The sequence below is a fragment of the Chiloscyllium plagiosum genome, unplaced genomic scaffold (genome assembly GCF_037043375.1).
Source record: "Chiloscyllium plagiosum isolate Xiang-an unplaced genomic scaffold, Cpla_swu_hap1 HiC_scaffold_5, whole genome shotgun sequence".
NCBI classification, from domain to species: Eukaryota; Metazoa; Chordata; class Chondrichthyes; order Orectolobiformes; family Hemiscylliidae; genus Chiloscyllium; species Chiloscyllium plagiosum.
Window position 1 is genome coordinate 56059428 of NW_028270143.1, and position 17597 is coordinate 56077024.

The 17597-nt window shown below is 41.0% G+C and overlaps 1 protein-coding gene across 6 annotated transcripts in view; it reads left to right on the forward strand.

Moving 5' to 3' along the window:
- LOC122549891 (poly(rC)-binding protein 3) overlaps positions 1 to 17597 on the forward strand; it is a 272566-nt gene that overhangs the window by 23086 nt on the left and 231883 nt on the right. For all 6 annotated transcript variants that reach the window (XM_087987180.1, XM_087987178.1, XM_043690073.2 and 3 more), the window contains exon 2: positions 16093 to 16180. In XM_087987180.1, the coding sequence (XP_087843306.1) occupies positions 16146 to 16180 (35 nt within the window). In that variant the 5' untranslated portion in view covers positions 16093 to 16145. The remainder of the gene's footprint in view (positions 1 to 16092; positions 16181 to 17597) is intronic.

A 17597-nucleotide genomic window follows, 5' to 3' on the forward strand; every position in this document is an offset into this window, starting at 1 on the left:
AAAGTGATTAATATATAATATAAGCAATCATGATTCCGGCACTGATCTCAGTGGAACCGGGGTGGTCATGTGTCACCAGCCTGAAAAAGAACCTCTCATCCACCGCCGTCTGTTTCTTACCCATTAGCTAATTTTCTATCCATGCCAATATACTACCTCCGACCCTGTGGGCTTAACCTTTTGTAAGATATCTTGTTGAATGCCTTCTGGAAGCCCAAATACAAAATATCTACTATTCTTCTCTATCTACTCTGGTTGAGATGTTCTTGAAAAACTCTAATAAATAAGTCATATGTGATTTGTATTTCATCAGTTCCCTCCCTCAGGGCATTGTGGGTCAACATACAGCATATGGACTGTAGTGGTTCAAGAAGGCAGTTCACTACCACCTTCTGAGGGCAACCAGGAACAGCAATAAAGTGCTAGCCAGCCAGCAATGCCTACGTTTCAGTGAATTTTAAAAAAAGCCGTACTGACTCTGCTTAATTAGTTTACGAATTTCCAAATGTTCTGATTCTTTTGTTAATTGCTTCTAATACTATTCCAACAAAAGATGGAATAGTAATTGGCCTATAGTTACCCACATTTTGCCTCCCTCTCTTTTTGAATAGGGATGTTACATTAGCAGTTTTCGAATCCTCTAGTACTTCTCCAGAATACATTGATTTTTGGAGAATTGCAGCCAATACATCCACTACCTCTGCAGCTACCTTTTTAATATCCAAGGATGAAAGCAATCAGGGTCAGGAGACTTATCTTCCATTAGTCCCATTTGTTTGTGTAATACTCCTTCTTTATTGATGGTAAAGTATTCTTTAATGTGATTCTCAACATATACTTCTGGACGCTGAGTTATATCAATCGACATTCATTGCACAAGTTACTTAAGAGTTCCTCCTGGATGTTCAAGAGCTATAATAAAATCAACAATTTAGTTGGATTTTGATTTCAATGTTATAATTTGTCAAAATTACAGCTGATACATGGTATCAATTTGGATAGATGTCAAACTTCAGTTTTATAATAGTTTGCTACATTTGTGTGAAAGCAAGTAGTTTTTTTTAATTAATAAGTTGCTGTTGGATTTTTTTTTAACTAGATATTTTTATTGAAAATTTAACATGTTTTTTCAAGTTTACAAATAAAAAAAACCCAAGTATAAACATTGATATACAATTAAATCTTAAATAAATAATAGCCAAAATTTGTCAAACAAAAGAAGGGATACCGAAAAGAAAAAAAGACAAAACTCAACTAACTACTAATCTAACCTACAACTAATCAGAGTGTATGATTAAATCTCTTACATTACTCAAGAAAAGAAAAAACAACGGATAACACAGAAATTGAGTATTAAAGTACATGCTCGGAATGTGTTAACATCAGATCGTAACAAAACCCGTATTCATGCGGGATTCCTCTCCCAAGGGGCCCCAGACCAGCCAGGGTCGTTGTCTCAATTAGATAAAAGCCCTTAATAGAATGGCCAAAATATGTGTATCTGTGTAATTCAAGAAGGGCTGCCATATTTTATAGAATAATTTGGTATTTTGGTGCACCATGTTTGTAAGGAAGTCAAGGGGAATATATTCCATGATTGCTCTGTGCCAATTCAAAAGTCCAGGAGGGCCCTCAGCCACCCAGTTTACCAAAATATTTTTCCTTGCACAGAAAGAGAGAATGGAAAATAATCTCTTCCCGGGCACATCCAGGGAAGGCAAGCTCGAAAAGCCTAAAAGGAGAGATACTGGATCCACTCTAATTTCCATTCCCAAGATTTCTGTCAGGGCATTTGCTACTTTAATCCAATATTTACGGATCTTATGACAAGTCCACAAGCAGTGTACAAGAGTGCCCACCTCTGTTTTACATTTGGGACACATCGGACATGCTCCTGCCTTAAATTTTGCCAATCAGTCCGGTGCTATATGGGCCCTGTGAAATATCTTCAACTGAATGGCCTGGGTTCTGTTTCAGATGGAGATTTTTCTGGCATTTTCCCAAATGTCATTCCACATTTCTATGGAGATTTCAAGCCCCAAATCCTGATCCCATGTTTTAAGCAGATTGTCCATATCTTCCGATACTTCATCATATAATAAATGATAGAGTGCTGACCGAAGGTACCCCCATTGGCCATAACATTCCACGTTCTCTGTCTGATTTATAAAGACTATCTAATAGCGTAGTTTTCTTCTGCATGTAATCTTGAATTTGGAAGTATTGAAAGAGATCACCATTAGGTAATCCAAATTTCTGATGCAGCTGTTCAAAAGACATCAGGGCCCCTTCCTTAAACAGATCTCCTCAGCAGGAGATACCCCTGGATCTCCAGAGTTTGAATGTTGCACCTGTAAGCTCTAGTTGAAACCCCCATTGCCCCCACTATCGGAGTATAAGGGGATGTTTTATGTGAATTGCCCTCATTTTGCTGCACTATATTCCAAGCTTTAATTGTATTTAGTATTATAGGGTTTTTAAGTGGTCCAAATGATATCACAGATAACCCAACCCAATCTAGTCCCACCTGCCAGCACCCGGCCGATATCCCTCCAAATCCTTCCTATTCATATACCCATCCAAATGCCTCTTAAATGTTGCAATTGTACCAGCCTCTACCACATCCTCTGGCAGCTCATTCCATACACTTACCACCCTCTGTGTGAAAATGTTGCCCCTTAGGTCTCTTTTTCTCTTTCCCCTCTCACCCTAAACCTATGCCTTCTAGTTCTGGACTCCCCAACCCCATGGAAAAGACTTTGCCTATTTATCCTATCCATGCCCCTCATAATTTTGTAAACCTCTATAAGGTCACCCCTCAGCCTCCGACGCCCCAGCCTGTTCAGCCTCTCCGTGTAGCTCAGATCCTCCAACCCTGCAACATCCTTGTAAATCTTTTCTGAACCCTTTCAAGTTTCACAACATCTTTCCAATAGGAAGGAGACCAGAATTGCATGCAATATTCCAACAGTGGCCTAACCAATGTCCTGTACAGCCGCAACATGACCTCCCAACTCCTGTACTCAATACTCTGACTAATAAAGGAAAGCATACCAAACGCCTTCTTCACTATCCTATCTACCTGCGACTCCACTTTCAAGGAGATATGAACCTGCACTCCAAGGTCTCTTTGTTCAGCAACACTCCCTAGGACCTTACCATTAAGTGTAAAAGTCCTGCTAAGATTTGCTTTCCCAAAATGCAGCACCTCGCATTTATCTGAATTAAACTCGATCTGCCACTTCTCAGCCCATTGGCCCATCTCGTTAAGATCCTGTTGTAATCTGAGGTAACCCTCTTCGCTGTCCACTACACCTCCAATTTTGGTGTCATCTGCAAACTTACTAACTGTACCTCTTATGCTCACATCCAAATCATTTATGTGAATGACAAAAAGTAGAGGGCCCAGCACCGATCCTTGTGGCACTCCACTGGTCACAGGCCTCCAGTCTGAAAACAACCCTCCACCACCACCCTCTGTCTTCTACCTTTGAGCCAGTTCTGTATCCAAATGGCTAGTTCTCCCTGTATTCCATGAGATCTAATCTTGCTAATCAGTCCCCCATGGGGAACCTTCTCGAACGCCTTACTGAAGTCCATATAGATCACATCTACTGCTCTGCCCTCATCAGTCTTCTTTGTTACTTCATCAAAAAACTCAATCAAGTTTATGAGACATGATTTCCCACGCACAAAGCCATGTTGACTATCCCGAATCAGTCCTTGCCTTTCCAAATACATATACATCCTGTCCCTCAGGATTCCCTCCAACAACTTGCCCACCACCGAGGTCAGGCTCACTGGTATATAGTTCCCTGGCTTGTCCTTACCACCCTTCTTAAACAGTGGCATCACGTTTGCCAATCTCCAGTTTTCCGGCACTTCACCTGTGACTATCGATGATACAAATATCTCAGCAAGAGGCCCAGCAATCACTTCTCTAGCTTCCCACAGAGTTCGCGGGTACACCTAATCAGGTCCTGGGGATTTATCCACCTTTAACCATTTCAAGACATCCAGCACTTCCTCCTCTGTAATCTGGACATTTTGCAAGATGTCACCATCTATTTCCCTACAGTCTATATCTTCCATATCCTTTTCCACAGTAAATACTGATGCAAAATATTCATTTAGTATCTCCCCCATTTTCTGTGGCTCCACACAAAGGCCGCCTTGCTGATCTTTGTGGGGCCCTATTCTCTCCCTAGTTACCCTTTTATCCTTAATATATTTGTAAAACCCCTTTGGATTCTCCTTAATTCTATTTGCCAAAGCTATCTCATGTCCCCTTTTTGCCCTCCTAATTTCCCTCTTAAGTATACTCCTACTTTCTTTATACTCTAAGGATTCACTCGATCTATCCTATCTGTACCTGACATATGCTTCCTTCTCTTTCTTAACCAAACCCTCAATTTCTTTAGTCATCCAGCATTCCTTATAGCTACCAGCCTTCCCTTTCACCCTGACAGGAATATACTTTCTCTGGATTCTTGCTATCTCATTTCGTTAATAAGTGGGCATTTTACTTGAGAAGCCTTGATGTCCAGCCAGATTGATTGCAGGTCAGACAAGACCCAAATGGGCTATGTAGCTTAATAGGGAAATTAACTGATATTTCCTAAAATCTGGATAATCCAGTCCTCCCCTTGCCTGTGGAAGCTGTAGCTTCCTCAGCTTAATGAGGGGCCGTCTACGATTCCAGATGAAAGAACCCAGCCAGCCATACAATTTGCATAGTGCCAACCTCGGCAGCATCACCGGGAGCATTCTCATAGGGTATAGAACACGGGGCAGGATATTCATTTTAATTAGTGCCATTCTGCCTAACCAGGAAATTGGAGGGTCTCCCTATCGCTGGAGGTCCTGCCTTATCCTCTCCAGTAAATGCACAAAGTTAGCCTTGTATAGCTGGCCAAATACTGAGGTGATTAAAAAATGCCTAAATATAAGATACCCTCCAGGGACCACCAAAAGGGAAAGTGGGATCCGTCCGATAGGTGGGATACTAGCGAGACCGTCCATTGGCATAGCCTTCTGATTTTGAAAAATTAATTTTATAGCCTGAAAATGCACTAAATATATTAATAACTTTGATTAAGCGAGGCACGGCCATTAGGGGATTACTGAGGAATAGGAGAACATCATCTGCATAAAGGGTAATTTTATGTTTACATGTACCGATCCTCGGGGCCGTTATATTAGGGTCATCCCGTATAGCTTCTGCTAGTGGCTCGATTATTAGCATAAATAGCAATAGTGAGAGAGGACATCCCTGACAGCAGCCCCTACTCATACTGAAGCTATCCGAGCCTAGTCCATTGGTAATCACAACTGCTTTGGGATCATTATACAGTGTTGAGACCCATTTGGCAAACACCTTTCCAACGCCAAACCTTTCCAATGTGTAAAACAGGTATGACCATTCAACCCTGTCGAATGCCTTTTCCGTGTCTAATGAGACTACTATTCCGAGTATTTTTCCCTGATGGCAGGTTTGAATCACGTTCAAAACCCTTCTAACATTATTGGATGTTCTATGGCCCTTAATAAACCCCGTCTAATCCTCCTTTGTGATGTATGGCAATACCCTTTCTAGCCTCAATGCTAACATTTTAGAAAGGATTTTAAAATCTACATTTAGCAAGGATAATGGTCTGTATGACGCGCAATCTTCTGGGTCCTTTCCTTTTTTGAGAATAAGGGAGATATTCGCCTCTTTCAGTGAAGGCAAGAGACAGCCCTGACTTTATCAGTAGTTATACATGTCCATAAGTGGGCCAGCCAGTATTCCTGTAAATTTTTTGTAGAATTCAGCTTGAAAGCCATCTGGCCCAGGTGCCTTACTGCTCTGAAGTTGCCTGATTACGTCAAGTATTTCTTGGATTGTTAGGGGAACATTCAGGACCGATACCTGTTCCGGGGTGAGGTCCAGAAAAGTCAAGTTTTTAAAGAATGACTGCATCCTCCTACTCTATCTTAGCAATCCTGCAATTCATATAAATCAGAATTACATTTTCTGAAGATTGCGTTAATCTTTTGCGATCCCTTGATCGATGTGATAGTTTGAGGGGCCTTTTTTTCCTTTGCGAGAAATGCTAAGAATCTACCAGATTTATCGCCGAATTCATATAACCTTTGTTTTGCAAATAATATTTCCCTCTTAACTGTTTGGGTAAACGTGGTATTCAGTGCTGTCCTAAGGGCCGTAATCCTTTGTAATTTGATAATAGAAGGTCTGTCAGCGTATGCTGTTTCAGCTGCTTTTAAGGGAGCTTCAAGCAGACGCTGTTGTTTTCCCTTTAATTTTTTCTGGGACGCAGAGTATGAAATGATCAAATCTCGCATGTAAACTTTGATGGTCTCCCACATCATTGATGGGTTGCTAGCCGTACCTGAATTCATTTCCAAAAAAGTTTTAAATTCTTGAGAGAAGTACTTTAGAAATTTACTATCCTTCATCAGGAAGGAATCCATTCGCCAATGCCAGGGGTGGGGGGAGGTGGGGGAGGGGTTAGTCTCATTGTTCCTCACTTTGATTTCCATATATACAGCAGCATGATCAGAAATTGTTATGCTACCTATTTTACAGGATGATATGGAATTTAAAAAAAATCGAGGGGGCAAAAATCAATTTATGTGGATTGGAGTAAAAAGAAAAATCTCTGCCTTGCGATGAAGGTATCTCCACGCATCTACTCGTCCTAATTCTTTGTTCAAATCCACCAATTGTCTGGATCTGGGGGATACTCCTGCAGTACTCTTGGGAACCCTATCTATTTCTGGGTCCATAATACAATTAAAGTCACCCCCTGTAGTTGTATGACGAGCACCGAGAGCCATCAATTTGGAGAAGGTTTCCGTTATAAATTTAAAAGGATGTGCCAGGGGACAATACAGATTTAAGATCTCATATTCCTCTACATTTTTAAGGGCTTTAATTAGAATATATCGTCCAGATTCGTCTTTTATCTGATTTAGGATTTTGAAAGGGAGATCCTTCCAAATAAGGATGACAACTCCTCTACCTTTTGAGCTGAAGGAAGAAAAGAAGGCCTGGTCAAATCCACCCTGTTGTAATTTCAAGCGTTCTTTATCCAATAAATGTGTCTCCTGTCGGAGAGCAATATCAACCCTTTTTTTCTTGAGGTTTGATAATATTTTCTTCCTTTTGATTCGTGAATTACTCCTCTTGACATTCCAGGTGCACCATTTAATCGAATGACTAACCATAATTGTCTGGGCAAGTCCGAGACCCCTCGGGAGAAGAAACCCCATCCAAAACATCTCGAGCATAGAACATATAAAATTCACAAAAATAGAGGTTCTTTAGTACACTCACACCAATATAATAAAAAACTATTTCTAAATAGGAAAAATATAAAACATATTTAAACGGAGATTTTCCCCCTTGTTCCCAGGGGGCATCACTTCCTTTCTAAAAGCCCATCATATCTAAAAGCCCATCGTAACCAGTGCCCCACCCTTGACCCAGGCACCCCACGATAGAATAAAGAAAATTCAAATATACTACAAAGCTAAAGTTAACAGTGAGTACCCCCCCCCCCCCCCCGCCAACAAATAATAATTAAATATAATAATACAAAGTAACAGGGGAAAACAGCCCCACTCTTAAAGACAGAGATAAAATAGGATAAGGTAACCTCCTCCCCCCACCTACATTAACTAGACTACACGGCCTATATATATATATATATATATATATATATATATTAAAAAAGGGATGAAAATCGCTAAGTAAAGAACAAATAACTAAACCCCTCTCCCCACCCCCTGGAGATAATATTAAACAGTAAGGTAATAAAAGGAAAAAAAGGGGATGAACCAGGGTGGGAGAAGGGCAGAATAACATCATTCACCACTTGAATTAACTCTTACAATTTATCTAAGAGAGTCCAGAAATTCCTTGGCCTTCTCTGGCGATCCGAAGTTGTGTACAGACCCTTCATGGCTAAAACGTAGCGTCGCTGGGTAGCGCAGGGGAGTAGTCGATTTTAAGTCCCTTAAACGCATCTTCGCTTCGTCAAACGCCTTCCTCTTTCGGACCAAAGCTGGGGAGAAATCCTGGAATAGCATAATCTTAGATCCTTTGTAAATCATGGCTTGGGGATCTTTCCCAAGATTTCTGGAAGGTTCTAAGAGCATCTGCCTCTCCTTGTAACTCTGCAACCGGAACAGGACCGGGCAGAGGTGCTGGTTCGAGCCGGGCCTGCGGATTGTAACCCAATCAGGCCCATTCCACCCTTACCTGGCCTGATCCAGCCTTTAGATTTAACAGCTGTGGAAGCCACTGCTTGAGGAACACTGTAAGTTGGCCTTCCTTGTCGATGTGATTTTCTAAGGTCCAGACTCGGTGTTCGATAGTCCGGACCTGACCCATGGCCAATTCTGCGGTAGTCTTGGAGGTCGCGGCCTTTAGCTCCGCCCCTCCGATTCCGCGCTCGATTTCCTCAATGTCTCGGTCGTGCTTTTGTAACACGACCGAGATTAAATTCCATCTGCCCTGGGACTCTTTGATGAAGGCGTCGATCTTCGTGTCAAGTTTGGAAATTACTTCCACGAGGCTCGCCACCGTAGGTAAGTCACCTGGGCAGCTGCGGACACCTCTGCTGCAGCTGGGGAGGGTGGGGGAGGGGTTCCTGTGTGCTGGGAACTGCGGGCACCTTTTCCTTTAGTAATTTTTGCAGGAGACTAGACTGTTTAAAGTTAGTACAGAGCAACTAATTATATTAAATAAAAACTATTTTAAATGATTTGGTAGGTGTGATGGAGGCGGACGGCCCACTTTGCCCAAGTCTTGGTAGGAGCACTTGCTGGACACTAGACTCAGACTTGCTGGGTCGCTGCCATCTTGGATCTCCCCACTGTTGGGTGTTTCATGACATTTTTATGTAAAAATGTGGTGTTCTCATACTCAGGATTTGCACAGGAGTTGAATTAAACCAGGCTTGAGAAAAGCTATTAGAGAAGAGGTGATTCTTTGTAAATGTCAGATCTCATACAGAAAACAAATTATCAACAGATTTTTCTATTTCTTCTAAACTGGCCATAATGGTTTGGGGCAAATACCAACAAGAATTATGGCGGGGGATCATTCCACTTCTTTCTCTACTACAGTTTTCATGATTGCACCTCACCAGTTACTTACAGGCAATAAGAAGTGGCTGTACATTACTACAAATATTGTTGGGAGGACTTAACCTTAAGTAATTTCCCTATGATATCCTACTTCAATTTTTTCACTGAGTGCCCATGATATCATCGTTTGTGGATCGTACTTATTGCACCCAATCAAATATAAATTCTTTCTGACCCTTTTAGACTGATTTGCAACATGCCCATCAAGGGTTTTTCTGATATTTTATATATAGCCTGACTCTTTGAGTAGGGTGTTCGAAATCAAGCCCCAATAATCCTGGAGTCATCACAATTGTAAAATTTGGATGAATCTACTAAATTGATTGATTTCTACCCAACTGGCTGATTCAAGTTAAAAGAATATGCACCCAAACAAGAAAGTAATTTTTTATTCTAATTAAGCTGTTTCTAACCAATGGCAAGAAAGAAATACATATTGCTAACTTATACATCTATATCTTAAATTCTAAACCTTTAAAAATCTTCATACATATACAAACAGACACACATTGAGACAAGGCAAGTCACAAATGCTATGGGTGAAGAAGGACTTTTTAAAAAAGGCTGAAAACCAGTACTGATCACAGAAACATGAATTGTTTTCTTTGACATACTTGCAATTCCTTCTAAATCTTTGCTAATGACACAGGGTTGTGATACATAATTCTCAATTTTCCCTTCATTGATTAAGGATTAGTTTTTTTCATTGTCCCTAAAAGTGATTATTCCTTTGTCCTTTCAGTGGTGGGGTTGGTTTGTAGAATTTGCAGAGATAGCTGTGGGCGGGTAGCAAGGGGCCAGGGATTTTCTTTTACTACTTGTTATTTAGGAAAGAAAGAAGAAGAGATAGATGATTTCTCTTTCCAAGCTACCTGTTTCTGCTGTATTGTCCGTCCACAAAGCTTTAACTTCCTGCACACGAACTGATCAAGTTGTTGTTACTATGCTGAGCACTCCTGAAGCCACAAAAATAGGCACTGATTGTAAAATTAATCAAAAGACTATTTCTGTGCAAAATTACACAGATAATCAGTTCTGATCAGTCTGGAATTCTTCATCTCACTGCTCCATAAGGCACAGTGTGTTCCTGGAACTTGTTTTTAAAATTTCTTACATTGTTTTCTTGGTTTAAAGCAGTCTCTTTTCCCATTTGTGGTCCACAGTCCAATAACAGTGATCTTTACATACCTTTGTTTTCATAATTAGGTTAATCACAATCCCATCTGCCCCCAAAGTTCTTTGACTTTACAAATTTGAGAGATCTAGAGGTTACACTGTTCCCTTAGGATTGAAAGAATGTTTTTTTTGTGTAGAAGGTCTTACATTGTCATTCTGACTATCTGAGGTTCCCTTCTGAAGTGGAGAAGTTTTAGTCTCTTGTATTTCTTTCAGAGGTTATTATCCCTGAAACGGTAGACACTTTTTTTTCTTTGCACCATGTTGAATATTGTTTGTCTGTCCTTAGTGGTGTCCTTCATGGAATTATACATGGCATCTTCAATTCGTAGTTATTTCGCCTATTCTCTGCACCAGCCTTTTTTTTTCGAAAGACTGTAATATTTGTCCAGTCTCTGTTCTTCTGGCACCACCTCCAATTCTAAGGAAGATTAAAAATTATAGCTAGTGCATCTGCATTTTCCAATCTTGCTTCCTTCAGTATCCTGGACTGTATCTCATACACTCCCAATGTGTAGCAAGTCTTTAGGTACTGAGTGACAGGTCATACAGTACCTCCGTCCTGTAAATTCTGGATCCTGCTAGTGACTGAATTTTCACCTGTGTTATTGTGGCCTTTGTAGCACATCTTTCTTTGGTAAAGAAGCAAAGTATTAATTTATTACTTCATCTGTGCCCCACAATTATGTGTGTAAATTCTGTTTTGGTCATTAATCACCCCTACTACTCCTTTTACAATCCTTTATTATTTTTATGCCATTGGACAAATTTATAACTGCACAATTATATTAGCTCCCAGTCTTTTTTTTAATTAATCCCTCTTATTTGCATTTTCATCTTGCTTCTGTACCTTCTGTATTCTGTTTGGTTCTCACTTGTGTTTGTCTCTGAGCACTGTCATAAGTACACTTCTTATTAATCATAATTTCTACTAGGGAACTCTGGATTTGTTTATACCAACATTTCTTTTTGAGGACATATACTTTAACTATGCCCAAAACATCTCTTTAAAGATAACCCTTAGTTCAGCTACAGTTTTGCCTTCTAACTTTTGCCTCCAGTCTATCCAGGATTGAGAAAGTGAGGACTGCAGATGCTGGAGATCAGAGTCAAAAGTGCTAAGTCATTCTCGACTCCAGCCTATCCAGCCCAGTTTCATTCTTGCCCCATTGAAGGCTGTTTTCCCAGTTTTGCTTGCTCTGGATTATTCATTGTTCTTTTCCATCATCAACATAGACCGAGATATAATGATCACCGTCCTGTCAATGATCCCCCCACTAATGCTGACTCTCTTCATTGCCAAGAACTAGGTCTAGAAATAATTATTTTCTTGTTAGACTAGACACATATGGCTGAAGAAAATGCTCCTGAGCACAATCAATGTAAGCTTGCCCTTTCTGCCTTTTAACCCACCACAATCCCAGACTACATTAGGACATTTAAAGTCCTGTCCTTGTAACTATTGCATAATATTTATATATAAAACCCTGTGTACTGCACTATCCTTCGAGCCATATATTCCTCCATCTTATCCTCCTATTCCTGTACTCACGTGTGCTTGGCACTGGAAGTAATCCAAAGATTGCTACTTTGAGGTCCTGCTGGATAGTTTTCTACCTAACTCCCTGAATCCTACCTGAATCCTAACTGGCAGAGCATATCCCTTTTCCTACTGGAGTCATTCAAACCATAATAGCATGACCTCAGGCTTATCATCAACAGACAAATGGCATGCAGTTGCTCCGTGACATTCCCGACCCTGATACTATGGACACAATATACCATTCTGGAGTCATATTCAGAGCACATTTAAAGAAACATTTGTCTGTTCCCCTGACTAATGCACCCACTATCACTGATGGCTCTTCCACTCTTCTTCCCTCCCTCCTGTACAACTGCACTCCTCTGAGGAATGCTTCCCCTCACAAAGGCCACAATAACACAGGTGAAATAGGGCATCCAGTTCTGGTCGCCCTTTTATAAGAAAGATGTGGATGCTTTGGAGTGGGTTCAGAGGAGGTTTACCAGGATGCTGCCTGGACTGGAGGGCTTATCTTATAAGGAGAGGTTGACTGAGCTCGGACTTTTTTGATTGGAGAAAAGGAGGAGAAGAGGGGACCTAATTGAGGTATACAAGGTAATGAGAGGCATAGATAGAGTCGATAGTCAGAGACTATTTCCCAGTGCAGAAATGACTAACATGAGGGGTCATAGTTTTAAGCTGGTTGGAGGAAAGTATAGAGCAGATGTCAGAGGCGGGTTCTTTACACAGAGAGTTGTGAAAGCATGGAATGCGTTGCCAGCAGCAGTTGTGGAGGCAGGGTCATTGGGGACATTTAAGAGACTCCTCGACATACATATGGTCACAGAAATTTGAGGGTGCATACATGAGGATTAGTGGTCGGTACAACATTGTGGGCTGAAGGGCCTGTTCTGTGCTGTACTGTTCTATGTTCTACCAGTATGCAGTATGGAAAATTAATGAGAACAGTACAGCACAGTAATTGATCCTTTGGCCCACACAAAACAATATTGTCAAGCAATTAGTGAGCAAAACTGTCACAGGGAGCTCCTACATTATCTTCTGATTTCCTTTGACAGTCTGGTGGTCTTCCATTCCCTGTCTGACCAAATGTTGCAATTCTGCACTGTGCCCATCTCTTTTACTGCGTTGTTCATGTATCCTTTACTTCATGAATACAGCACAGTGACTCCAGCTGTTGACAAGCTCTGAAACAGTGAGCTCAAGCATTTTCAGCCAGTGAAGTATTGCTGCACATGTACCCGTTTTGGTTACATGGAAATCCCCCTATGGTTCACAATTCCCCCATGACACCGGATGAGAATTCAATATGACAAAAGTTTACTTTTGAATTATTTATTATAAATTGAGGAATAAAGAGTGGAAAGTAGAATTACTCATCTTTACCAATCAGCTTCTTCTCCCAAACCTACAAATTCGATACTTAATGGTAAAAATAAGAAGCAATTTCCAGAGTATTCATAGAATCCCTACAATGTGGAAACAGCAGATTTGGCCCAACAAGTCCACACTGACCCTCTGAAGAGTAACCCACCCCAACCCATTCCCCTACCCTATTAGTCTACATTTACCACTGACTAATGCACCTAACCTACACATCCCTGCACACTATGCGCAATTTAGCATGGTCAATTCACTTAACCTGCACATCTTTGTATTGTGGGAGGAAGCCGAAGCACCTAGAGAAAACCCATGCAGACATGGGGAGAATGTACAACCTCCACACAGACAGTCTCCTGAAGCTGGAATCAAACCTGAGTCCCTCGCGTTGTAAGGCAGCAGTGCTAAAAACACAGAGCCACTATGCTGCCTAATGTAATAATGTAACAAAATAAACAGAGCTCCTCCATCCTCTCCTTATCTAACTCACTCCTCAAATTTCAATGTTAAAGTCTGTTTACTGAAAGTGGGTGGTGGGTGTTACCATGTATCTGCTACATTTGTCCTTCTAGATGGTAGTAGTTGTGTGTTTGTAAGGTGCTACAGAGCCTTGGGGAATTTCTGACATAACTAATGATTATGGATTCTGCTTTTCGCTGGGTTCTACCACGAGCTTACAGAGCCCTATAAAATCTTGTATCAGTTGTTTCTTGTCTTTTTTGTTACTTAGTCCATTCTAGCTTTTGAATAAAATTGAGGTCAATATTCCCCTTTGTTTTCAGAAATGTGAATTCCTGATTAGATTAGATTAGATTAGATTACAGTATGGAAACAGGCCCTTCGGCCCAACAAGTCCACACCGACCCGCCAAAGCGCAACCCACCCATACCCCTACACCTAACACCACGGGCGATTTAGCTCAGCCAATTCACCTGACCTGCACATCTTTGGACTGTGGGAGGAAACCGGAGCACCCGGAGGAAACCCACGCAGACACGAGGAGAACGTGCAAACTCCACACAGTCAGTCGTCTGAGGCGGGAATTGAACCCGGGTCTCTGGCGCTGCGAGGCAGCAGTGCTAACCACTGTGCCACCGTGCCACCGTGCTGATTGTGAGGTACAAATACATTTTCTACTACTAGGTGTCTCCTATGTTGGAGGGTTGTTTCTAGCATTCATTTAGTGTGAAAAGTGTCTTAGAATTTTTAGTTTAACTGTCAGCTGTAAACAATGTTTTGTCAGCCAAGACTTGCTTCATGAGATGTTCATTGACTTAAATGTCAGATTGTCAAAATGGTCTGGGACACCAATTTTCCCTGAGAAAACTTTGTCTGCCTTCTACTAGCCATTTTTGTTTAACTTCACTTATATCTTTATGCATGTAGTTCTTCAGTGTTTTGCTTTTCTGTGGATGTGCCTTGCTTCAATACATTTTTAAAGAACTGTCCTATTGATTTGATTTTAATAGCTAGGCATTGTTTGTATCTGGAAGATGTTCCTTTCTCCAAAGAATTGGCTGGGACATTTAGTGTCTGATTATAAATTGAGGAATAAAGAGTGGAAAGTAGAATTACTCATCTTTACCAATCAGCTTCTTCTCCCAAACCTACAAATTCGATACTTAATGGTAAAAATAAGAAGCAATTTCCACAGAGTATTCATAGAATCCCTACAATGTGGAAACAGCAGATTTGGCCCAACAAGTCCACACTGACCCTCTGAAGAGTAACCCACCCCAACCCATTCCTCTACCCTATTAGTCTACATTTACCACTGACTAATGCACCTAACCTACACATCCCTGCACACTATGCGCAATTTAGCATGGTCAATTCACTTAACCTGCACATCTTTGGATACTCACTGTTTTAGCTTATCAATTAAATCTACTTGTGATTGAGATTCTGCACCTTCACAATTCTGAAAATCTTCTGAATTAGGCGTGATCGTCTACCCTTAGGATTAGTATGTTTTACTTGTGGCTGTCTACTTCATGTACCATAGAACATAGAACAGTACAGCGCAGTACAGACCCTTCAGCCCACGATGTTGTGTCGAGCATTTATCTTATTTTAAAATCAACCTAACCTACACACCTTTCAATTTACTGCTGTCCATATGCTTATCCAGAAGTCGCTTAAATGTCCCTACTGTCTCTGACTCTAGCGTCTCTGATGCTGGCAGTGCATTCCACATACCCACCACTGTTTGAGTAAGGAACCTGCCTCTGATATCTCCCCCATACCTTCCTCCAATCACCTTAAAATTATGACCCCTTGTGACAGCCATTTCTGCCCTGGAGAAAAGTGTCTAGCTATCTACTTTATATATGCATCTCATTACCTTGTACAACTCTATCAAGTCACTTCTCTTTCTTCTTCTCTCCAGTGTTAAAAACCACTTAACCTCTATTCATTAGACAAACTCTCCAATTCAGGCAGTATTCTGGTAAATCTCCTCTGCACCCTCTCTAAAGCATATACATTCTTCCTATAATGAGGCAACCAGAACTGGACACAATATTCCAAGTGTGACCTAAGCAGCAAAACCTCGCAGCTCTTAAAGTCTATACCCCTGTTAATGAAAGCAAAAACACCATACGCCTTCTTAACAAGCCTGTTAACTTGGGTGGCAAGTTTGAGGGATCAGTGTACGTGGACCCCAAGATCCCGCTATTCCTCCACACTGCCAAGAATCCTGTCTTTCTGAATGGTTTGCTATAGACCTTGGTCGTCTTTGGGCTGTCATAAATCTGTCAGTCTTATTAGTGATGCCTAAAAGAAATTGATCTCATGAATTTTGATTTCAAGTCTCCATAATCACATTTCTCGTTTAGTCTCTAAAGATCATTCATGAAGTCAAAAGAGATTCACTGAGCTGATTTCTGAGATGAGGAGGGTTAATTATGCAGAAAACCTGAACAGGTAAGACCTTAATTCATCAGATTTTAGCAAAATGAGGGGTCTTCTTATCGAAACATACAAGATTCTGAGGCATCTTGATGGGCTAGATTTTGAGAACATGGTTAACAGAATGAGAGGACAGTCATTTAGAACTGAGATGAAAATGAATTTCTTCTCTCAGAAAGTAGAAAATGGCTGGAATTCTCTACTCAAGAATTGCAGAGGCTAGATCATTGAAAGTATTTAAAATGGAGGTAGATAGATGTTTGAAATATTAGAGGAGTTGAAGTCCAGGGCAGATCAGCCATGATCTGATAGAATAGGGACAGATTTGAGGGGATGAATGACTTACTTCTGCTCCTATGTATTATGTTTGTATGTTCTTGTTGTTTCCTAAATGCTGTATTCTCCTGTTAAATCTTAAATTTTTCAAGCATTTTATTAGTTCTAAGCTTGAAGTCTTTCAAGGCTTTCAGTTATTCTTTGTTTCTTTTTATACCTTTTTGGGCAATAATATCATCTGCTGTTCTGCCAATTGTATACAGATGTTACTTGTTCAGCTTTTGAGTTAGTATCCTGTTTAGAAATTAGTTTATTCCTCAAGAAGTGTTTCTCTAGGGTGTCCAATTTTGTGTTCTGTTTAGCCCATCTCTGAAATTAAATCTTCCTGGTGTTGTGGGTAAATCATCACAAGTTACCTTTAATTTGGCTACTTATTAAGGAATCACACAGGCAATCAAATACTGAGGGAACGGTCCTTGTGGAAGGCTGAGAGGGATAGGGTAGAGAAGATGTTCTTGGTGGTGGGGTCTATTTGGAGTTGGTGGAAGTGTTTGAGGATGATGTGTTGGCTGCAGAGACGGGTGGGGTGGTAAGTGAGGATAAGCGCGACTCCTTATTGCATTTTGGGAAGGTTTAGAGTGGTGGAATGGGGAATGCAGGTGGTGCGGTGGAAGGCTGTCTGTATGACGGATGGAAGAAAAGTACATTATTCAAAATCGGTGGACATCTGGGATGCTCATCGGGGTATAGCAGGATACTGGGTGGAAGGAGGTGTAGTCCAGGTAGTTCTGGGAGTCTGTATGTTTGTACTACAGAGGAATCTCAATTACCCGAAGGACACGGGTGGGGAGTATTTCGCTCAGTTAATCAAATGCCGGATACTTGAATGCCGGATAACATAGTTTAGCCGAGCATTGGGATCTTGCGATCTTGCCAGATAATCTGATATTCGGATAATTGAATGCCGGATAATCGAGGTTCCTCTGTAGATGTTCATCTGGAGATTGTTGCCAGCTATGGAAATGGTGAGGCCAAGAAAGGAGAAGAAGGTGTCCGAGATGGACCAAGTGAATTTGAGGGTGGGTTGGAATTTGTGGGCAAAGTCGATGAACTGCTCCAGTTCAGCTTGGGTGCAGGACGCTTCACCGATGCAGTC